Below are 24,804 nucleotides of genomic sequence, written 5' to 3' on the forward strand. Positions count from 1 at the left end.
CAAAAAACAGAAAATAAAAAAATAAAAAAAACCTAATATTCATACTAATGGCGCATCACATCATAGTGCGCCATTAGTATGCCAAAGGATACTAATGGCGCATCATTAAACAGTGCGCCATTAGTATGCCGAAGTTACTAATGGCGCATCTTGCTGTCGTGCGCCATTAGTATGCCAAAGCACCTGGGTATACATGCCCTCCTGGGAGGCATACTAATGGCGCACTATTGTATATACTAATGACGCATGTGTGGTGCGCCATTAGTAAAATATACTAATGGCGTGCTACTAATGGCACACCACTAATGCGTCATTAATGGCCAAATTAGGTGCGCCATTAGTATGCCTTTTCCTAGTAGTGGCAGGGGTCTAGTAGGGGCGCCCGCGTCAAGGAGGAGAAGGCCGACGACGACGATGGCGGCGACGACTTCAGCCCTTTTCTTTTTTAGATTAGGTTAATGTAATGAAAATGCGCGAATTTCATCGAAATTTGCCATGTTTGGCCAAAATTTAACTATTTTTTATCATAACTTCGCCGAACAGTTCTTTCTTTTTAATACGCGCCTGGAGGCGGCCCTGGAGGCCGACGGCTGGGGACCGACTTGCCCCAGAACCATTTTTTGCGCCGGCTCACCCTCAGGCGGCACTTTTAGACGCCCCTGAGGGGCCAACGACTGGAGATGCCCTTGGGAGATTGGGACACAGCAGGTCTGTGACGTTCTTCCTGCGCCGGCCCCGGCCACTAACTGCCACGGAGCACCCTACGTGCGCGCCGCAGCGAGCCGACGCGTGCCCCTGTACTCCGGCTGGACCAAACCCCAAAGCTGTATACGCGGCGGTCGATCCGCGCCCTCGCGAGCGTGCACAAGGCGCCGTACGCGGTGACAGGAGCAAAAAGGACAGCCTCCAGGAGCTCCGGCCAATGGCCCGTCGACACGGCGTTGCTGCTCTTCTGCCGGACCTGTGGTCGGCGGAGGGGCCAAGCATAAAACGCGGCGAAACGCCGAAGCCTGCCTCTCTAGTTGGAGGTAGCGGCCGGGAGGCAGCCAAATGGCGACGCTCGCCTCCACTCCCTTCGTTCGTCCAGGCGTCGCCGGCTATGTGGTAAGCAAAATATCTTCTCCTCCCTGCTGATGTGTTTCCTTCCTGTTTCTTTTTGTCACCTTCCTCCTCCCATGTCTGTTTGCTCTGCTGCTGCCTCGATGCGTTCTGTGTTCAACTTGCTTTGCATCGTTTGGAGAGATCATGTTTCGTCCCATGGCCTCGCTGGTCTAGATGTCGGCCAGGTTTTTGCCAACAAAACTGAAGCCGGCTCTCTGCGTCGCGTGTACACGGATTACCCAACACAGATTTGGGTACATGGGCGTCCGATAGGTGGAGGCCCCGGGAGAGGCGCAGGGATGGGCGTCCGTCGTCGTCGGGCGAGCGCTGCCGGCTGGATGGCGGAGCAGACATTGTTGATGTAGTGCCGGCCGGCGCGCCAGTCAGAACCGGGCGCCATGCCAGGGTCGGCAGTGGTGTCCGGTCCGGCCGGCGCCGCACGCGCGTTCCAGCCGCCGAGCCGGACACCAATGCCTCGCCTAGCCTCCGTTCGTCCGTCCGCAGGCGGCAGGTCGCGGTGCATGATGCTTTGCTTGTCCACCAGGTGCGTCGTTTTCTACCGCTCCGAGATTCCTGCAAAACGTATGCATGCCAAAGCTGTTACCGCCCGTTTCTCCCATCCTCTAGACTTTTCCAGCCCGCTTTGACCCCCAGCACATCTCCAAGGGGCGCCCGGCCGCCCGGCCGCCACCATGGCTCTGCAACGGACTGAAAAGGCGAGTCATTGACTGGCCCGAGGAGAGGACATGCCCGATATGGGGCGTAGCACAGTGATATTTTTTTCTTTTAGGCAATGACCGCGGGTGATATGACGTAGGCAGCGTGACGTCTCCGTCCGCGAGGGACACTACGCGCCCGGGCGCGCGTGGCCATTTGAACGGCGCGACGGCCCCAAGCTGCTTAGCTTTGCGCGGCCAGCGAAACCACCGGAGTCCGGAGAGAGGGTAGAAGTGGACGGACGACGCCTTCCCCCTTCCTGGTGTTTGTCCGAGCTATGTACGCCGCCGCTAGCGCCGTGTGGCGGTGGCCCGCTCCGGCGAGCGCCGGCCAACGGCGGATCGATGGGTCAATTTATATTTAGTTGATTCAGACTGATTACATTCATCTCAGGCATGCATCCGCGGCTGGTGACCTCGTGTGCCGCCATTGCCGGAGGCTGGCTGGGCGTCCGCGGCGCCGGTGTTACATCTCAGGTGTGGTTTCTTCCTGCTGTCGTCCCGTACTCGTCCCTCGCTGTTCTAAATTTTCTTGAGGCTTGTGTTTGACATCTCTCGTCGGTGCTGTTTCCATCGCAGGGAAATGTGTGCATGCCAAGATTCCTGCGGTTCCGGACTGATTGGTGAGATTACAGTTATAAGGTGGGTCGATTAGCAAACTCTGCCTACTGAATGCCTGACTGGTTCAGGTCTTTGCTTGCTGTTTTCAACTATGTGCCATGTTCTTACTCCACCCCATGATGGCAACACAGCCAACTTATACCATCACAATATATTTCTATTTTCTCTCAAGATTTTTATTTAGGGCCACAGAATGAAAAATTATACTACTCTGAGAAAGATACGTATAAAAAAATCAGCAGCATGGGATGGAATGAAAAACCAGTCTTAGAGGTAGCATCTGCTCTCGTCAGGTTATATAAGGTGTGTCCACATAAACTGATTTCTCACTCAGCTGCGTATAATCTGTGTGGAGAAGACTGACAACAGACTGATAGGTTAGTAAGAACATCAAATAACTTAACAAGGACATTGCTGGTGTTAACCCACCACCCTTTTATTGAAATTTCCCTGCTGGACCTTACAAGCAGCAGCCTTCACAACTCTTTCATAACCAATAGCTGGGGAAGAGATTGGCATCAGCAGCAGAGCTTTCCTTGTACCAAATGCATGCACATCATATGGCTGCTCAAGTCCTTCCTTCCTTCTGTCCCCTAGGACGACCGGAGTTCTCGCCGCTTGCACTCGTTCCCGCACCGCTATTTCGTTGCGCCAACATCTGCACTCCAGTGGCAACAAAGCAAAGCTTGTAAATAAGTCTTTCCACATGGATCCAGATAATACAGCAATACCCCGTTTTAATTTACACGCGAAATAGCCTTGCAATAGTCTTTGTGTTGACTGAACTCTCATGCCAGGTTCTATTTCAAAATTTTAATTTCTTGTTTGCAGGTAACTGACAGGATATATTCTGATGTCTCCATTTTGTCTGTCATTTCAGGCAGCCTGCAATACAAACAGGCTTACTAATGCCCTGGAATAAGCTACACAATACTCAGAAAAATGACAACAGAACCAACTTGTCGCTGTCTTATGGTAAACATCAATGGTAGCCTGATTCTTGTATAGCCAGAACATCTTTGACTTCACATCACAGGACAGTTCATCCAAGTACAGTTCTACACAATACAGGTCTATAGCACAGTAGCACATCTACCTTTATTGCTGAATTTAGAAAATGTACTAGCAGCTTACTTCCTCTGAGTTGTGCTGAAACAGTGAAACTATCAAACACAGCCACATGTATTGTGAATTAGCCAGTGAGTTCTTTTTTCAATGTATTTTACCTATCATTTACCAAGATATAGGAACTGACACGTTCAGGACCATTAAGAGTCTAGATGCAACTACATCATTGAACTGTCTGTTGTGCTTGAGAATAGTCAATCCAAATGAAAAATATATGCCGTACACCATCAGGTAGGAGATTTTTTTGGTAAGGAACCATGGATTGCTTATGTCTAGTTGGAGTGTCAAGAGCGAGACTGGAGCAACTAAGATCATGCTAAAACTGTGAACTGCCTAATTAATGAAAATGGCTGAAAACAGAGCATTTTCTGATGGTGCAAGGGGGCAACAGGAACCAGAAACTTGATTCCTTGCTACGAAAGTTGGTTACAAATATGAACAGAGTCATTTAGGTGTACCTTCTTGGATCTTGTATTCTTCAAAGCATCTGTCAGTAGTTTCTCCAGTTTCTCTAGCTCATTAGCATCTGAGTCATCAGCATTGTTTTGAAGAGACCTTTCAGGATTGCACATCATCAGCATTGCACTAAACGCGGTAAATAACATACTACTGTAGGAGATATGGTGTAAAGCCTCAAGGGCTACCAGGAAGTAATCTCTTTAAGCCTTGACTGTATATTTGAAGGATCTCCATCCTGGTTCAGAATCAACATATCATGTCAGAGATATGTGGGGATACAGACAATCTTGCTTAAAAAGAGTATATAAACAATTATACAATTTGGCTATCCTGGATACAAAATGGCATGATTACAACCTAGACTTAGATTATAAAAATAATCATATTTAACTCATTTTGCTGGTCCTGTGCATAGGCAACATAATTCTTGATAACAAACACTTCATCATGCATAGTGCATTTCCATGATAAATTCAGAAATACAGACTTATAAAATCCACAGTATGATGCTTGGCAGCTGAATGTTCCACACATAAACTAGATCTAAGCTATGCAATAAGAAAAGCTATAGTGATTAATGTACATTGTTGTTACTTGCACCAGGTTCATTCACGTCCTTTCCGGCTCTTGCAAATGCCTGATAGCGGTCATATGTACCTTCTATGCTGAAAATAAATGGATAACATTAACGTTTGGAAACTGCACTTTCAAGCTTTAGGCTATGGCTGGCAATTTTAAACACAATTCTATGTACTATGAGAAAACAGTAAAATAGAAATCATATCTCTCTGTCTTACCTGAATATAGGTTATGTCTCTACCTGCAGAAACAATATCTACCTAGTGTAATTTCAGAAGCTTTTGTACCACCTTTTTATTCAGAACTTGCAATAACAATAATTTTGGAGAGCATATGCAAATAGAGATTTTATGAAGATAAGAAGTTTAGAAGTGACTTCACCAAGCTTATACAACCTACAAATTAGGGATTACTGAGTTCAATTTCAGGTAGTATGACTTTACCTGCATATAGATTATTTTGTTTCGATCATAGTTTGCACTAATTTTTGGAGAAAGGATGGAGTAATTAGAAAGAAAAGGGCTAGGGGCCTGAACAAGACCGACCTATTAACTGCCTAAGAGGTGGTTGATTTGGGAAGGTTCCCATTGAAAGTTCAAGAAGCCTTTAACTCCTTACTGAATGGAAGAGCCCAATATTTTTGTGTAGACCATGATCATGGCCCAATTCACTTTTCCTAAAAGAAGCATAATGAACAATATATGACATGCAGGAAAGCCCCTACATAGCTCAAGAACACGATGACAATGGCCTCCTGAAATTGATGTTACTACTTCAAGACACATCATATCGATTATCCAGTCGCGAACATTGGCATCTTTCCTCAGTTTTCCTACTTAAGTTGCCTCAGAAGAAATGGGCCACCGAGATGGCCCCAATGACCTTTTAGGCACTTTCATCGCAGGGGAAGCTCATAGAATCCAACAAACCTTACAAGGTCATGCACACAACATTGCGTGTTGCCCTCTAGAGCTTTAGCATACCCCATCTTCGCTATCCTGAAAGGTCATGTATAGGTTCTTGCAAAAGAAGGCATCCTTCAAAGATCCACAGATGACGTAATCCATAAGTCATTAATTTCGGCACAAAAAGTCCAGCTGCTAATGTTCTCACCGTTTAACAACTAGAAACAAGAGAACTTCCCTAGCAATTTTTCTTACCTTGCAAAGAGCTCGAGGAAGCAAACATGTAAAGAAAGATGCACATAAGGGTTAGGAGTTCTGCCATTACCGAAGGCACCATACAAGATCTTGTTCAAGGATTTTAGTTTGCTTTTGTGGCACAATTTAAACCCTTTGGGCCATCAATTTGAGCAAGAACATCCTAGAAGGATCAAAGAGGTGGATCTTAAGCCTTAACAAAAGGTGTGGGTCAAAGATAACAAATGATGATATTGTCCATGAAGGTGACGATGATGTAGCTAAGGAGCTTCCCTTCAAGCCCTTGTTCTAAAATGGTATCGTAAAGTTGGGATACTATAAGAACATGGCATCCTAGGGTCTTCTTGCTCGATGGAGCATGCCAGTGTCCTTCAACCTTCGACATATGGAGGCCCTCACTATAATGAACCTTGAAAAGTAGCACACCAACATCCTTCAACCTTCGGCATATGAAGGCTATCACTATGAAGAACCTCAACATAGGAGAATAGTATGGTAGAGCTTGAAGTACCTCCTCATCTGGAGCATACTGGAAACCTTAGGCAAAATAGGAAGGCCTCACTCGATCATGAAGTGAATAAAGGCATACAATATCACTCATGTATATATCCCCCTTCCATCACACATTTAGAAGGCAATATCGAAGAACTACTCACATGAGACCGGGGTATGAGGGAGTATATCTCTTGATCCACGACCTACTAGGATCATCATGAGGGGTTGCACCCTATTTGCTAGCAAAAAAGAAAACATATGATATGGGGGTGCTTTGCACCATGCTTCTTCCTGCAAAGCCGTATGCCCTATTGGTGTTCTTTCAAATCCTCAAACATCTTGTGTCGCCAATAAACAAGAAATCTTACTTAAGTTGTGAGCCTCGACTTAAGGAAACACAAAAGGGTAAGCAAGACTTTTGAGGAAGGTTCATGCCAGAGGTATTCCCTGGATGTGCGCACTCCATCACACAAGCAACTACTACTATTGGGCAACATATGCATTAGATTAGGTCGGTTACAAGATCACGCTATATTATTTAACTGTGCAAATTTCTGATGAAGATGAGCGCAAGAGCAATAGGCCCACGTGAAGGTGCTTTAACAACGGAAGGAAAGACTTCTATATCTATTGCCACGTAATGGAAGCATCATCAGCGTGATGGTCCATAGTGTTAGAGTTATCTTATGTTATATGTATAGCATGTATATTTTCCCCATTGTATGAGGTTTTTGTCATACTTATCACCTATACATGAATATATATGCTGGTCACTGGCCCTTAGGAAACACAAGTTGCATATTCCTGACACACAAGTTGCATATTCCTGACATGGTATCAGAGCCTAGTTTTTTTTGGCACGTACAACTCATGATATTGATCCACCATCACGCACCATCATTCTCTCTCTAGTCAACCCTGCCTTGTCTCTCTTGCCACCATCAACTCTCTCCCAGTTGCTATCTCCGATCTGAGTTGACCTATAAAGATCCGATCAATTCATTGTTGGTCAACATTGTTGTTCTTATTGGTCCACACACGCCCGACTGCTTCGCAGCACCTGCGTTGCTTTGACCCCGTTCGATCTGGTCAACGTTGGGTCAATTCAAACCGCTCGCTGCCTCTCCTAGTCTGCCGTCGCCCGTCGGTTGTATCACCAGCTCGATTTGGCCGCATTGCCGCCTGATTGGCCCGCCTGCCATCAACTCGATTCGGATGTGTGCCTGCATGCCCGCCCCAGACGTCCACCTGGGCGAGCTGCTGACTTCCTACGCCCCGTTGGTCCGTTGCCGGACTGAGTGGTTGATAAGGCCGTGATTTGGTCTACTGGCCTCCTACATGACCGCCGGTCCGGCCCCTCCATGAGCACGTCTACCGCTGAATCAATTTGGTTGCCTGTTGAGTTGGGCATCGGTCCAAAAGAAGAGTAAAAAAGTTCTAAAAAAAGAGGTGCAATGTCTTCATCATCAAGTTATGTCACCATTCCTCGGTGGTTTGTAATTTTTTAGGGTTCTAATTCCACCTAGTTCGTTGCCTTTATGCGCATTCAGATGTGTGGATGTGTCTCTTGGTGTTCTTTCTGGCGCCCTCTGTCTGCCACATACGGTTACTCTTGTGGCTCCTACCTCACCGATGCCACCGTCTCTTCCTGCGAATGCTCCTCGGGCTGCTAAGGGTGCGGTTAAGCTTGCTGACGAGGATGCAGTTTGTGCTTATGATCAAGAGGTTTTGGCCTATGGGGAGGTCTTGCCACTTACCATGAGGTTCACTTTGCTTACACTTAGTAGTTTGATGATGATGTGTATTGTGGTTGTTCTCACTTAGTGTTTTGCCTCGGTTTGCATCTGAGTTTATGGGCCTCGCTATTATATTTGAGATGTGGACCCATCTTGAGCATCGCTATCAGCCCTCTGGTGATGCGTCATACCAGTTTGTGATTCGCCATGAGCATGCTCTTCAGCAAGGTGACTCCAAGGCTGATGAGCTCTGCTACTTGGCACCGGTTTGAGATTTTGGGTGAAATGGCTGGATGCAACTCTACATCGCAACAGAATGCAGCTTGGATTTTATCTCCCCAAACTTAGTGTTGTGGATCCACCCTGTGTTTTAGGGGAGTGTTAGAGTTATATTATGTTTCAAGTATAGCTTGTATATTTTTTCATCCTATGAGGGGTTTCCTGCATATTTACCACATGTCATGTATATATATACTAGCCATTACCACATGTCATGTATATATATACTAGCCATTGGCCCCCAAAAAATATAATTGCATATTTCCTAACACATAGAACATCCTATCAAATGAGTCTCTAAGAATAACCTCAAGGGAGATGTAAAAGGACAAGATTTGTGGGTGGTGACTTCATACTTTAAAGGGGTCAACCAATCTTCAAGGTGGAGCATGTAATTTCTATACATGCAAGGCTGACTTTTTCAATCCTGGAATAGGGTAAGCGGACTTGTGGGAACAATTGCATTAGAGTATTTTCATATTGAACCCTCATTGAGGAAGTTGATCAAGGGCATGTTTCATTCGAGGCACCTTTTGAGATTGGTGGGAGGTAAGGAACCTTAGGAACTATTCTACTACCCCGTTCCAAAACTAAAGACCATCCAGGACAAAGCCCCTCAAGGGATCATTATCCAACCAAGTAATGCTTGAAGATTTCATGGAGAATATTTGAAGAAATTGGAAGCAAAATTTGTTTTGCCCCAAAGTTTATAAGCATGCCATGACAATTTATCTATTTTGCGAGATCAATGTTCATCTAGAATAGAAGTTATCCCCTCCCTATCTCACGTTTTTTCGTCCAACGTTGAACAGACTCTCAAAGTGAGTTGGCAGATTGGTCTTCAAGCATTAACATTTGGCTCCAGCATAAACCTTTATCCTTAGACCATCATCATGGACACACATAGGAAATGTGGGACAAACCTTTGACCAAATGCTTTAGGCTAGATCTTTGATGAGAGCAATAATGGAGCATGCTAGAAAAACTGAACTTATACCTTACATAGATCTCCCATGCAATGGGCTTACTTGATTCTCGAAGCTCAAGTGCCCACATCACAAACCACGACTCAATGGGAAAGACTGGTGAGGAAGACTTTGAATGCCTTTGACAAAGCATTAGCACCTTTCGACTTCGTGCTCGATGGCACCAAGAGGCGCCGTCTTGGTCCCTTTTTTGAGGCATAATTGTGGTGCTTGCATAAATGTGGTGGTGTGCTGGGCTATCCCTGTGTTATTAAGGTGCTCCATTATAAAGCTTCGAAGTGGTCCAATTATTTGACATCTGGCAACTATCCATTCTGGTCTTATAGTTAGTGGACTTCCTATATCATATATCCATCTGCGAAAGAGTGTTATGTCTAATAACTTTAATGGTGTCTAAGATGATTCCCCTCAAATGGAATGGTGTGGTTCCTTTTCTTATCCGTGGCAAAGGGGTAAGCGACAAAAACATGTGTTTTCGCCCCTTGGCATGAGGTTTGAAGCAACGCGGCTTATAGAATCTGACAATACATGTATTAGGAAGTTCCTTCAGTAACACCTCTTAAGGAGCAGAATATAGGTTTAATTGCGACATCGAAGGGAAATAATTGGAAATGGGATGTGGTTGATGTCTTCTCCATTAAAGCTTACATTGATGTATTTAGGCATGGCATGCCATCCTTGGGTTGGATTCTTATGTCATTAGGTAGATGATGAGTTCAACATTCAACTTGGTGACACCCCCACCCCCGAAGTGGAGGTATTTATATGCCCTTGCAAACTTTTGTATTCCTTCTTGATCTATGGGATTATGGTGTCATACAATCTTAGGACTTTGCCCAAGTGGTGAACAACATCAATGCAATCCCCATACCTGATATTGAATACCCAAGTACTGGACATGTTATGTTTAGCTCTAGAACTGGGATCACCATGTTTTTCTATGGGAGGGCCATATTAGTGGTAGATAAATCCTAATTATCTTTTACTTGTCTCCAACATGCTATTCTATGGTAGAACACATACAAGAGAATAAATGGCATCAAAATTTGTACAAAGAAAACTTCTATACACCCCAAACATTAATGTTAGTGCTACACAAGCTGCTTGAGTGGAGCAAGGTTTAAGTTGGGAAATGCTCATGAACCAAGGTAGTGTCCATATGTAGCAAAGAAACATAACAAGTTTGATGTACACCGCCAGGTATCTCGTGTATTTGTACATTGAGATGCTAATAGGTAACTTTTTCTTTGGGAAAGGATCAAAGTAGCATTATGTCAATATCCATACCCATTAGGACTTGGGAGTTGGCTTAGCCCTCATAAAGTGGGACCCATGAGGGGATACCATTCTAGGGTAAACCCAAGTACCCTATAGAAGATATATCACTGTCCATGGCCCTCATGTTCTATGAACTTTTGCTTCCCTTGCCCCTTTGGTCCTCACGTGTGCTTTTGGTGAGAAATTTGACTAGTTCCCTTAACTAGATATGCCTTGGTGGTCTAGAACATTTGCGTAAGTAGAATAGCAAACATTTGCATAAGTAAATAGCAAAAGGGTAAAGAAAAACATCAATACAATATACCTTTTTTATCAAATCTCTCATTATCTAGTTTAAAATATACAACACATGAAATCCTCTAGCAACACATCATTCACTCTAATGCTAAAGTTTTTTCTTGAGAAAACGGCCAGGAATGCTACCCTCCCATCAAACTGAAGAGAGTTTTATGTTTATAGGAGCTTGCTTACATCAAGCATGAAGCACAAGAACACTGATTACCGTAGGATAAAAAACAAACTTAACACTAAGACCCCTCCTCAACCATAGCACCCACCACATAGGAAATGTCAAGGAATTATCCATTGATGAACACAAACCACATTGGGTGGAATATTCATGAGCAAGGAGGGCTATACTTGGACAGAGTGTGATATTTGAAAAAATGAGCCGATTATGTTCCTCTAATATATTCTAGAAAGCATAAATGATCAATTAGTTATAACGTCTCCATGACTCTTTGATATTGGCCGCTAAGAGAAGGTCCCACGAAGCCATATAGAGGACACTCATGCTATGGTTGGCAACATGGATGCCATTCCAACTCTTCACTAACAACAACTCCTCATGGCTAAAGTAGCATCTTAATCAAAGGTGATGAATATCTCCGGCTCAAACCACAAAGCACACAAATTTGCTCGTAGGGCCAACCACGCCTTTCAAGGTTGTCAAAGGTAACGACATGATTATGAATAGCTAATTGACGGTGCCATGTACCGGGGGTACCTTAGGCCTCTGGAAGTCGGCCAACCAAGCTGTGATAGGCCCCAGGCTGCTACCCTACCCACGGCCTCCCAAGAAGGAATGAATCAACCTGGCGTCCAAGTCAAGCCTACTAGGAGACCATGCAAGGACTCCTGGCCACCGTAGTCGACTAGGAAATCATTTAAACCTATGCCTCATCAACCTTTATAAGGCGACACTGGGCTAGTTGATAGAGGCAACACAATCCACTATCAAACCCTTAATATACATACGTGATCCTCGAGATCGCAACCTTTGTACTATGTACACCCCATCCATCAATATGACAGAGTAGGAAGTAGGGTTGACCTTCACCGCGAGGGCCTGAACATGGGTAACTCCTGCCTCCTGTTCCCCATATGTGCCATCCGGCTAGTCACGACACCTTATCGAGGGATATACTGTACCATGAACTAACACTAACCATGGAAAGAATTGATACTTTGGCTCAATCTTGGCCTTCCAAAACTTAGGACCTCAAAAGGAGAAGAGAACTAAAAAAACTACACTAAATAGGTTGATTTTGTCGAATACACCCCATATGAGGAACAAACCAATCAGATAGGGTAAACCTAGTACAACGAAAGGGCTACATCTTGTGGTGCCTCCCAAATATGAAAAAAATCTTTTCAACTGAGCCACTTTAGTAATCCTGGCAAAGAATGGATCAGGTCATTATTCTTGGATTCTTGCTCAACAGCTCTTCGGTTCCTGTTGGCAATCTTGAACAATCTAGGGGAATAATCATTCAAAAGGCCACTAGGTAACCAGTCCTCGTGCAAAACAAGTGTGTTACGACCATTGTCAGTCATTACCTTTATGCATGTGAATAAAAGACACCAATCTGTCTCATCACACTAGAACAGAGAACCAACCCAAGGCCTACCTGCTATTATCTAATAATTGGAACCCATGCCAATGCAAAAAGAGGGCTCCTAAATCCACTATGCTACAATGACCTGTTAAGTGTGAATGCAACCATTACGATAAAATCGGCTATTAGACCCTCAACTCTGTGCTCTGGTGTGCTTTAAAATCTTGATTCCCCTTTTCCATTTCGCACCCAAAGTCTATGTTTGGCACCTCAGCTCATTCCTTTGATTCAATTTGCAATCCCAACTCCAGTATCGTCTTAGCATCATTTGCCAAGCAAATTTTTCATTCCCAAAATTCTTAATGCCTTCAGTTTCGGCCTATAAGGCACTCAAGGAACATCATAGGGGATAAACCCTAGAATTTGGTAGTATCCCCATCTATTAGTGGACTCTCCCTCATGTTTCTCTTTTGCTCTTCCATCTCCCTATACTTTTTGACTCCTCCCTCTGTCAAGTAAAACTCTACTCATGGCTCCATCATCACCCTTGCTCCATTGTGTCATTCCTCACAAGGGAGATGACAAGGAGAACAATCAAATGCAAATAGTGGTGATGTTAGAACTTTAAGATAGAGGGAGCAAAATGAGTCGAAGAATGTTATGGGAGGCTAAACCATGTAATACCGACTATCAAGGATTATTGAGCATTCATATATTCATTTTTATCACTTGTCATGTGGGAGCTTCAACTCCTACCACCAACCTACTACATGTGAAGATAGCACATAAGGCCGGAATGTAAGTGTCAAAATTGTTGTTATCTGAACAAAACAAATTTAGTGGCACATTGTACTCAATGCCATTGTGTGTTGCTTGGATTGAAGAAGAGGGGAGGAATGCATAACAACATGGGAAATAGCCACACTAGGCGAGTGGAGAGGAGGAGGACACCACGATGAGGCTAATGGTTGGGACTCATGGACCTTCATAGTGTTTTGACATAGATTTATGGACACCACAAGCATCGACAATTAAAGGTGGTTGTGGTATGGAAGACAAGATAGTGCTAAGAGGCAATGAATAAGAACCAAGAAAGAGATGTGACAACTGGTCCTACTTCTAGATAAAATCATTTCATAGAGGGCGCGAGGTCCAAGATTGAAGTGACCCCATGAGATATGGGTCAAAGAAAAAAAGTCAAGACATGATATAAAGTGACACTACGAGATACAAGTCGAACTAAATAACCTAAATCAATGATCAAAACTGCACCTTCGCAAACATTGCAATGTCTCATCAAATTATCAATTGAAGTTAATATGAGAGTTTACATGTCAATTATAAGAATATATTCACTAGCATTTGTAAGGTAAACCTTAACATGCCATCACAAGAACACATCCTAGGAGTATATTTTCTCCATATAAAATACAAGTTTAGTTTTGAAGTTGTAGACTTGATGGAAATCCCCAACAAAAAATGAAACAAGAGGAACAATGATTTTAACCTTGAAAATTAATGCATTTAAAATATATTTTTTGGAACACAATTCTTAAAAAAGCATTAAAACTGACTATTGTTGTATGGCGATGAGTGTTGGCTGACTAAAAGACAACATGTTCAACAGTTAGGTGTGTCGGAGATGCACATGTTGAGATGGATGTGTGGCCACACGAGGAAGGATCGAGTACTGAATGATGATATCTGAGATAGAGTTGGGGTAGCACCAATTGAAGAGAAGCTTGTCCAACATTGTCTGAGTTAGTTTGGGCATATTCAGTGCAGGCCTCCAGAAGCTCCAGTGCATAGCGGACGGCTAAAGCGTGCGGATAATGTCAAGAGAGCTCGGGGTAGACCGAATTTAACATGAGAGGAGTCCGTAAAGAGAGATACGAAGGATTGGAGTATAACTAAAGAACTAGCCATGGACAGGGGTGCGTGGAAGCTTGCTATCCATGTGCCAGCACTATGAGTTGGTCGCGAGATCTTATTGGTTTCATCTCTAGTCTACCCTAACTAATTTGGGACTAAAGGCTGCTCTTCATAAGAGGAATAATATATGATTTTTTAACTTTCGTTACTAAAGGTACCTTGAAAATTATAAAACTAACTAAATCTTATGACGTTAATACTTAAAATAGAGAAGGAGTTTCGCGATGAAGTACCAAAACAATATTCATGTGATATACAAGTTTACAAAAACCGAACAATCATACGAACAATAATATTATCAAAATGTAATAATTGTTTATCACTATAGGCACCATCAAAACCATATAAAGGAATATTCTTGCAAATCTTGTTGTTGCAGCAATGCCCACCCGAGAGCATTTTTTATCGAAGTAGAAATTCCTATGCACATCTTCTAAAACCAAGTTAGTCAGAGAATTGCAAATGAATCATCAAACTATAGAAATCACAAGTACGATGGAATGATCATAAATGTGCATAAAAATCACCACTAATGAGCAATAGCCCTAGATACCATATCACAACACAATATTGTCAAAAGCGCAGTTTGCATGACATTGCGAAATTTTCCTTAGGATACTGTGAGAACAAGCACACCAAACTAGTATATTGTGCAAAAATAAAATGACTGAGAAACTAAAAATATTGAAAGCATAGAAGATAACTCAACAATAAAATGACTAAGAAACAAAGCATTCACAAGCATAGAAGATAGCTTTTTTATATTTGACTTAGTGTAATAGGAAGGAGGATCTAGCAAGAGGTTGCCTTACCTAATTACAGAAAAGAGGTAGTTGGGAAAGCTCATGCATCAACAGAAAAGCACAATCTGTATGGGTAAACAGATAAAGATGGGCGGCCCATCAAAGAATAACTTACTAGTTCGATCGTTACATAAATATAATATTCTACCATGGTCAAATTAGTTTAACTAAGTTGAAATGGCTTTCTTGTAGATTTTCTCATTTCAAATCCATAATGCATTTAGTTCACCCAAAAATTGTATTAAACCAAGTCTGCTTACTTTCAAATAATTTACATAACTATACTAAATTATGTGTGCATCTACATGCCATTTGTTTCACATGTTAGCGTCCAAAATGAACCCCTTATATATTTTAAGCATAGCCGGTTCCAAGCCCGAGTAAAGGAGGAGGGTTGTGTTACGCTTGGTGAGCCTATGTAAAAATCAGCAATGCTTAAGGTTATGAAACCCAATAGAAATTTTTTGGGGCGTAGCCATCTTAGTGACTTCTATTTCGTAACCCATTCCACTCTACGTACGCGAAGGGTAAGGAATCTAATTGAGGAAAAATATGATTCAGGTGAGTAGTTGGAATGTAGGATCCTTGATAGGGAGGCTGCAGGAGTTAGTTGATGCTGTAATTAGGACGCTCATTATAGGTAGACAGGGAGGCGTTTGGGGTGACAGACGGTAAGAAATAAGAACCTAAGAACACGTGGTGGTGGAATGAGGATGTCCAAAAGGAAATCAATGAGGAGTGTTGCAAGAGTTGGCACCATGATAGAAGCACAAGGATCATGCATAAATACAAAGAGGTCAAGAAGAAACCAATGTGAGTTGTAAGTGAAGTATGGAGGCAAGCCTATGATGAGGTATACCAGCGGCTAGCACAAAGGATGGAGAAAATGAAGTTTACAAGATGGCAAAAATTCATGAGAGGTAGACAAGGGACCTCAACCAAGCTATAAGCATCAAGGAGGAGGCAAATCGACCCATAGTGAAAGATGATGAGAACAAGAACAAATGGAGAGAATACATGAACTAGTTGTTCGATGGTGGGAATGAACGTTATGCTTGAGCTAGATGACTCCTTTGATGACACCAATAGGCGGTTTGGGAGGCGGTTCATGACCTCGAGTTTAAGAAGGCACTAAAAATGATGAAATGAGGAAAGGATTTGAGGCCAGATGATTTTCCTATTAAGGTGTGGAGGTGTCTTAGGTATGTGGTAGTAGTATGGCTATTAATCTATTTAACCCTCTTTTTGGTGAAACAATATGCCCCAAGTGTGGAGGAAGAGTACACTACTACCTATCTGTAGAATAAAAGAGACATTCAAAGTTGTACTTATTATAAATGAGTTAAGCTTATCAGTCATACCATGAAACTTTGGGAGAGAGTGATTTAGCATCACTTTAGAAGTGAGAGAACTGCCACAAAAAACAAATTTGGCTTTATGCTCGGGAGATCGACTGTAGAGGTGATTTTCCTTCTACGTCAACTTATGCAAAGATATAGGAGCATAAGAAGGATCCACACATGGTTTCCATAGACTTGGAGAAGGCATATGACAAGATAGCTCTCAAGGTGTTTTTCGGCAAAATACCAAACAACAACCATAACCACATGTAATTTGTACGATAGTGGGACATCACCTTATCCTGATGGACACAGGGCATGAATTTTACCCAGGTTCGGGCCCTCATGCGGTGAGTAATAACCCTATTGCTACTTGTGTGGAATTATATGACAAAAATATTACAATAGTTGAGTACAAAGAGCATTCAAGTCAGGGTCAACTTGCCGAGCTGGGGGTGGATGATATGGGTGGGATGTCTAGATCATATATGTTTGACTAGTCTAATCTGGTGAATTTTGGGCTTCTGGAGATCTTATCGTGGATTGAAGATGTCCTTGACCCCTTTAGGTGGATCCTATTTATTGGGGTCTTGGTCGGTGGCTGAGCCCATGACCACCTGGGTCTCCTTTGTCTTGTCTTAAGTGCCCTGAACGCCTTGAATCTCCCTTTGAAGGAAACATGGGTTGCCGTACATATGGAAGTCGATGGCTTTGCTTGTCACCACCTTGATCTTCTTCGACCCATTTTTAGAGTCCTAAATGCCTTGAATCCCCCTTTACAAAGGAACATGGGGTAAGACATCGGTGGAAGTTGGTGAGCCAGGCGTGGACCCTCCAGTCGTACCAAAATGGGCTATTACTCCTCGAATAATGGAGGCACGCCACAGAGAAGTGGGGAAATACACTTCCCTCAGACAAGCCCCCATCAGCATATGAAATGAAGTCATGGGTGTGTTCCCTTGATAGTTTGATGTCGTGTTGAAATCGTTCGAACGCATTAGACCGTGGCGTACCATGTTTTGTTGGGTCATCACCTGCCCTAATCCTCGGTGCTCTAGTTTTAACATGTGACATGCCTTGCATGGGATGCTAGCGCGAATTGCAGATGCTGATGTAATATCGCATAGGTATCGTGCCCACTCGGATTCGGGCGACCCATTGGCCGAGGATTGTTTTTCAAATGCCTCCCCATGCCACAATACATGCGACCACGTTGGGACACCTTCTTGATGCCTCGATTCGGGTGATTGCTTGGTGGTTCAACCACTTTTACTACTTTGTTATGGGATGAATAGATCCCTAGTGGATAACACTGAAGGTATCATATCCTCTCCTTTCCCTTTCTTCTTTCATTTCCTTGGGGCTCGCTGCTCTCAACCTCCTTGTGCCTTCTTGTTGGTTTTTGGATCCATGGGCAGACGAAGCTCATGCAGCCACACCCTTCTTTCTCCTCTAGTCTCGTTGTGGCCCAAATCACGAGTTCATCAAGGTAACATTGGCTTCGTCATTAAGGTTTACTCCCCATGTGGTAGGCCTACCTAATCCTACTGATAATATTGCCCTCCCAATGTCGAGAGAGACGGTGGTGATACTGGAACATTTTGCTGGCGGGCTTGGCTTTCTCCTCTTGGACTTTATGGAGAAATTGCTTTGTTTCTACTAGATTCAGTTGGCGCATGTGATGCCTCCTTTCATAACTGCTTTGCATGGTTTGTTCATATGCGTGAGGCGTTTCTTGACCACCCAATGGAGCTCGGTGTCTTCTGCCATTTCTTTGAGCTTTTCCCTAGGAAGTGGGAGAGCCAAATTTGATCCCCGCTTCTGCCTTTTCTCCCATCACCCTAGGGTTTCGGTCTTGCTCCCCTTGTCCTCTTCCTTAGATCTATGATGGGATCATAAAATGGTGGTTTTTCTTCTCAGCAGATGTAGTGGTTCTATCATTTTGCAACCTAGTCGCTAAGAGCAAGAGGAGATGGAGGGCACCTCTATCTATGAATAAGTCATTTTTCTTTACGGCGATGGCCTTTTACTGTCTTGCCATTGATGGGTTGTCTTTACCCCACATTGTCGAAGACTTCATGAGGTGTCTCTTATCATAACTCAAGGGCAGGGCATTTGCTTTGGCAGGCTGACGGTTGTGACCCTGACATTCATTCGGGGGTGAGTTTTCCTTGGCTCTTTTCCTGCCCAAGACTCGATGGTGAATTTTCATCTAGTTCATAAAATTTCCATTCAACTTGTTGAACGCATGTACCTTGATGGAGGACTCTGAGGTGGAATCATACCCCAATCGTCTCTTTCAGGAGGGGAGTTGGAGATTTAGGGTCCAGCTCTACTTATCCTTTATGTTAGATCCATGTTCCCAGTTGAGGACCATGATAGTATGGCTCATTTTACTTTCTTAGTAGTGTGGTTACTCTTCCTATCTTTGCTTGGAGTTCAGGGGGTTTCCTTATGTCTTTCTTTGGGTCAGAGTCGTCTTCGTTGATTCTCGACTTTCATGGAGGAGGTGGCCTCTCTCGGAGTGTTTCATACATGACGAGGCAACTTCCTTGATCGAAGCTACCCGTGCTACAGGCATTGGTTCCTTTGCGTGCTCCGAGGTCGATGGCACTTCTATGAGCAGACACTTGGCGTTGTCGAGGTCATTGAGTTCCGAGGAAGTGCAAGCGCTTCGAGGCCCCGTTAATCTTTTCCCCTCTATTTGAACTCGGATGACGTATTTTCAGTTTTGCATAAGATCGCTCTTGCCTTCAGGAAATGGGGTGCCACACTTGTCCTAGGGGGAAGTGAAATCGACGTGGTCTCACGTGGGAGGCACTTTGGAAATGACGACGACATGTTGATGAGCTGAGTTGAGTCGTCGAGCATCTGGAGTTGCTCCTTTCGACATTTATCCTTGGTTTGCTTATGTTGATGTAGTGGCTCCCCCAGGGCCAGAGGACGGAAAGGAGGTGAACCTACTACAAGTACTTCATTTAAGAACATGTGTTCATGCCATAAAGGTTCACACCATGCTATACCATTCTCATCCTTGCCAGCTGCTGGGATGCCAGTGCAGGGGGATGGTTCTTCCGTTGTGGTGGCGGATATCGGCGCGTAATTGGATACGACAAAGTGACGTCTTTGGGTATGGCAATATTCTCCTTCGGTTGAGCATGTATTGATGCAAGTTATGCCCTTGTGACTCTTATGTTATTTTGCATCAGTCACTTGAGGTCCATCACGCAGCAATGTATGAGGCGAAGGGGGTTAAATACCTCCTTCATCATGGCCCTATGAAGTTTGGGTCGCATGTGCTCGCATCCATGCTGAAACCATTGAGGTGGAAAGGAGGCTTTGGGAGGTGACACAGAAGGCGGAGAAAGCAAAATTCGAGCTCGCCTTGAGCGCGACCTCTCTTCTTCCTATTGGCAAAGGCTCATCATGTGGTCCTTCGCTTCGACGTGTATCACCCGACTGGACTTTGTTTGTGTTGGAGGTTAGGAAGTTGCTTCGTCTGGAGCTTCCTAGCATCTTGGAGAGGCTGTCCAAGCTGGTGCTCGAGCTCTTCTTTGGATCTAAAGCCAACTCTGCCTTTCAGGTTCAAGGAATAGCTATAGGCGCAGTTATTGCCGCCATGGCGCGAGTCAATGGTATCGTTGCCGACGTTCCTACACGGGTTATATAGGAAGCTGATGAACGAAGATCCAAAGTTCTTTATGTGGAGTATGTCATTGTTAAGACCTGCCAAGAAAGGGTTGTTATCTTCGTCAAGGCTAGCAGTCCTGTCCTCGTGTCATCGATGAACGCTTTGGCCGCCGAGAAGATGATGATTGAGAATGAGCACACGAAGTAGAGGGTCTCATCCTCTCCCTTGTTTTGTGTAAAAGAGTTATGATAATAGTGTTAGAGTTCCTGAGACCAGTAGTGGCGTCGAGCGACGACATATTTGTTTGGAGGGGGCAGCGACAAATCAAGATGGAGGCATGAGAATGCCTTGGATACCCAAGAAGGCCCCTAACTCGCCTTATATACCTGGTCAAGCTATGGTTACATGGCTAGGGTCGTATCATTGGTGGGCTCATGCCCATTGGTCCCGCCAAACCATGTTGTGTGTGGGTAGCCTTGCACTTCCTAGCCTCCCAAGTCGATGAGCACCTTGCTGGCAATTGGGCTCAAGAGGGTGACTTAATGCCTGGACAGGGGACGCATCTGGGCATGACCTTGCAAGCATGCTCGGGTATCATATCCTCCCTAGTACCCCCGAGTGTCGCACAACTTATCTGCTGGGAGGCCGTGCGTGAAATCTCTACAAAGAATACAAAGAGAAAACAAGGTCATGTGGCTCTAAAACTGTTCATCACGCGAGGGGATCCGGTAGTCTCCCCAACGATGTCTGGCGGCCCCGAGAGGGTCGCCCCTAACTAATGTTCTATCAAGGGGAGCGTGCGAGCGCTTGTGAGGAGGCAGAGTTTTGGTAGATGATGCTTAAGACAAGAATAAAAAAAAACCTGGTGCATGTAGCTCCCGCTTGCGCAGGGTCCAGGGAAGGGTCCGACCACTTTGGGTCTATAGTACGCAGCCTTTCCCTACATTTCTGTAAGAGGCTGTTTCCAGGACTTGAACCCATGACCTCATGGTCACAAGGCAGCAGCTTTACCACTGCGCCAAGGCTCCCCTTCATGCTTAAGACAAGAATGTATTTGAAAATTTTGGTTCTTGACTCGTGGCATGCCGGGGGCACGCACGGGTGTCCTTGGTTCGAGTATGTTCGATCACAATGTGATGTATAAGAGAGGGCGAAAACGCCTGCAACTCCAGATGAGTCCTTGGTTGCGCCGCTTTGGTCGGGCGCTAGGGGTGAAGCATCGAGCCATGCTCGATCACAATCTGATGTATGAGATAGGGTGAAAACGCCTATAACTCCGGATGAGTCCTTAGTTGCGTCGCTTTGATCAAGCGCTAGGGGTGAAGCGTCGAGCCATGCTGGTGGTCATTGGTCAAACAACTGTGGGGTAGGAGGGATCTCCACTATCTCCCTCTTGCTCGCTTATTGGCCGATGGTAGGGGAAGCTTATGTTGGTTAAACTCATGCTAGTTCCCTATGAGTCGTAATGATGATGTGTTGTAGCAAGCGATCAGTTGAAAGGAGGGAGGTGTGACTAGCATGGGATGCCACACCGTCGCTCTAGAACGTCACGTAAGGTCTGACGTTTGACATTCTGTGGGGTGTGACTCCTCGGTCCCTCCTCTTGTTATAAGAGAACTCATATGAGGGACACAAGGAGAGTTGCATCCTCCTCAAGCTGCCACCACCCTACTTTTCTTTGTCTAGAATTACATGGCAAATGATTACAATGATTGAGTACGGATGGTGTTCGACAGGTTGGGGTCAACACATCGAGTTGGGGGTGGATGATCTAGATGGGATGTCTAGATTAGATATTCTTGGCTAGCTAACCTGACGAATCTTGGGCTTCTGTAGATCTTGGCGTCAACCGAAGATGTCCTTACTCCCGTTGGGTGGATGCCTATTTATTGGGGTCTTGGTTGGTGGCTTAGTCCGTTGCCGCTTTGGTCTCCTTCTTTGTCCCCCCTTTTGGAGTCATGGATGCTTTGAATCTCCCTTTGCAAGGAAACCTAGGATGCCACGTAGATGGAAGTCGATGGCTCGGGGGTGTGCCCCTCTCGCTCTACCAATGTGGGGCTTTAATGACCTGGATGCGGGAGGTGCAACACGTAGAAGTCTAGAAATCCACTTCCCTTGACAATACCAAAGATAGTCATGTGGTGGGTGCTAGAGAAACATTAAGTCCCAACAATATACATTACCCTCATTGATGATATGTACGATAACGGCGTGACAAGTGCTTGGGTAGGTGATAGAAAGATGCTACCTTCCCAATTACAATAGGACTACACCAAGGATCAACCTTGAGCCCATATATTGCTTAGTGATCAACAATGTCACAAAGGATATACAAGGACATACCCTTGGTGTATCTTCTCTGATGATGATGTGGTCTTAGTTGAAGTAAGTAGGTTGGTCGTCATCCTGAACTTAGAGTTATGGAGACAGTCTTTTAGAGTCCAAGTGGTTTAAGCTTAGTAGGACCAAGACCAAGTGTATGAGGTGTGACTTTAGGTGTTATGTTCAATGAGGGAGAGCTTATTTTAGAAGGACATGTAGTGCCTAAGAGGGGAACATTTCGATACTTGGGGGTCAATGTTGCAAAACTATGGTGCTATCGATGAGGATGTCAGCCAAAAACAAACCAGGTGGATGAAGTGGTAGCAAACATTTGGCATTCTCTATCATAAGAAGGTCCGAAAAAAGTTAAAAGGTAATTTATTTAGGACATTGAACAAACCTGTGATGCTATATGGAGCACAGTGTTGGGCTACTAAGAGACAAGACATCCAATAAATGTGTCACTAAGATGCACATGCTACGGTGTATGTGTGGCCATACAATAAAGGATTCAATTATGAATGAGTGAATACATGATGAGGTAGGGGTGGTGTTGATAAAGAGAAGCTTGTTGAACTCCGACTAAGGTGGTTTGGAAATATCCAACGAAGGCATGCAGAAGCACCACTTGATAGTGGAATTTTGAAGAGTGGCGATACTATAAGGGGTAGGGTGACAAAAGCTGACATGGGAGGAGGATGTAAAAAGAAACTTGAAGGTTTGGACTGTACCTGGGTATTTGACTCTTGGCAATACTGCATGGAAGTCAACAATCCATGTATCCGGCCCTTAATTACTTGCCTTCATTTTGTTTACTTGTACTTTCACTATTCTCTTTTGGGTTATCACATGTTTCTAATGGATTTCATCTCTAGTCTATCCCAACTTGCTTGGGACAAAATGCTTTGTTATTGTCGTTGTAGTGTCCAATGTGATACAACCATGATTTCGTATTTCTGAAATCTTAATATCGCATTAATATGGATAGGCATACAATAAATGTTTCCTCTAATCAACAAAGACACACACAGGCTCCGAGAAGGGTTTACATGTAGATGAAAATTTATTGGCTTTAAGTATTGTCATGGATGGGCATGGACCTTGGACTAAGCCCGGTCACACAACACTAGGGTGGATGGCAACAATCATATTTGTTAGTGACATATATAAGGGATATTAAATAGTATAAATAGCTATCATGTAGTTATGGATTGTATTCAATTAAATAATGAGTACAATATGAGTCTTTTCTACACCCTATGTTCCTAAATATAAGCCTTTTTGGCAGTTCAATTAAAGTACCGAAATGTCTTATACAATAAATGTCTTATACTTAGGCCTGAATTTTTTAAGTGGTTTAGTTTTATTGAAGTGGTTCTATGGAGTGGTTTTGTTTTACTGAAGTGGTTTGAATCCACGGAGTACAGTAAGTGTTTTCTACTTAGGTACAAATCTAGTTATTTGCGGCTAGCTAAGTGAAAGGAATTTGCTCACGTAAAAGGAATTTTCTAACACATTATGATGCACTAATTTTCTTAATTGTTCTTCTACTTAAGGACATGAATGTGTGCGAGTTTTGCTAATGATGAATAGAATAAGTAATATGAAGCTAAGGGAAAGGCAGGAGGTGTACGACATAAATAGAAAGGTAGTGGTTCTCAGGAGACGGATAGAGGGCGAACCCAATCACACTTTTAGCCGTAGGCAAGCTTGTGAGCTCCTTCCCATCCATCTGATGCTTTGCCTGCGGGAAGGGGTGGGAACTCTGCCTCCCCACATCAAGCAAATACATAGTTTTACGCAATGTTTGTAAGGTGGTAAGCTGAGGCAAGGTGCTAGGGGCGCTTCACCACCTAAGCACTAAGCCATAAGGCCATACGACGCCTTAGAGAGTTCTAATCAGCAGAATAGAGTAGAATTTGGTAGGCAACTAGGCATACACACCTTGCAATTAATGTTGGTTGTAGAGAGGTCGTGAGCAACCAACAAAGCAGCAAGCAGTGAACAACTAGACATGGACGAAAGAGAGCAAAGGAGGGTGGAGGGGAAGAGGTTGGAGAGGGTAGAGGATGGGTGAGGCATACGCTGGCAGTTGGCACTTTGTATCCTTGGTTCCTTGCCATTGCCTGTTGTTGGTTGCTACTGTACTAGAGAGGAGGAGTTGTCAAAGAGGATCTGCTTGAGAGGAGAGGCAACAAATCTGCTGGAGAGCAGCCACTGGAGAGGAGGGGGGAGTGTGTGGATTGAAGATTATCTCTCCCTCTATCTCCCCCCCCCCTCTTACATGTTGGCACCGACATCCTCCTCTGTTTCTAGCAAAGACTCAATTTCCTACCTGGGAAAATTGCTCTCTTGTCTAGCAAGCTCAAGGAGTCCAATATGTATGAGAGTACAAACCTG

The 24,804-nt window shown here is 44.1% G+C and overlaps 1 protein-coding gene and 1 long non-coding RNA gene across 3 annotated transcripts in view; one reads left to right on the plus strand and one right to left on the minus strand.

Moving 5' to 3' along the window:
- Positions 1-899: 899 nt before the first annotated feature.
- LOC119270131 lies at positions 900-3,654 on the plus strand. Of its 2 annotated transcripts, none has more exons than XR_005133935.1 (4): positions 900-1,104; positions 2,212-2,294; positions 2,397-2,459; positions 3,319-3,654. It is a non-coding gene; the product is annotated as an uncharacterized LOC119270131 (long non-coding RNA). The 2 variants fall into 2 exon arrangements; XR_005133936.1 differs by lacking the exon at positions 900-1,104 and adding an exon at positions 1,882-2,097.
- Positions 2,688-24,804, minus strand: part of LOC119270130 (MADS-box transcription factor 51-like) — a 31,408-nt gene continuing 9,291 nt past the window's right edge. Inside the window, exons 2-5 of the mRNA XM_037552102.1 lie at positions 4,609-4,690; positions 4,211-4,260; positions 4,025-4,121; positions 2,688-3,096 (exon numbers count right to left, since the gene is read on the minus strand). Of these exons, the coding sequence (XP_037407999.1) occupies positions 3,007-3,096; positions 4,025-4,121; positions 4,211-4,260; positions 4,609-4,690 (319 nt within the window). The 3' untranslated portion in view covers positions 2,688-3,006. The remainder of the gene's footprint in view (positions 3,097-4,024; positions 4,122-4,210; positions 4,261-4,608; positions 4,691-24,804) is intronic.

The sequence above is a fragment of the Triticum dicoccoides genome, chromosome 3A (assembly GCF_002162155.2).
Source record: "Triticum dicoccoides isolate Atlit2015 ecotype Zavitan chromosome 3A, WEW_v2.0, whole genome shotgun sequence".
In the NCBI taxonomy this organism is placed as follows: domain Eukaryota; kingdom Viridiplantae; phylum Streptophyta; class Magnoliopsida; order Poales; family Poaceae; genus Triticum; species Triticum dicoccoides.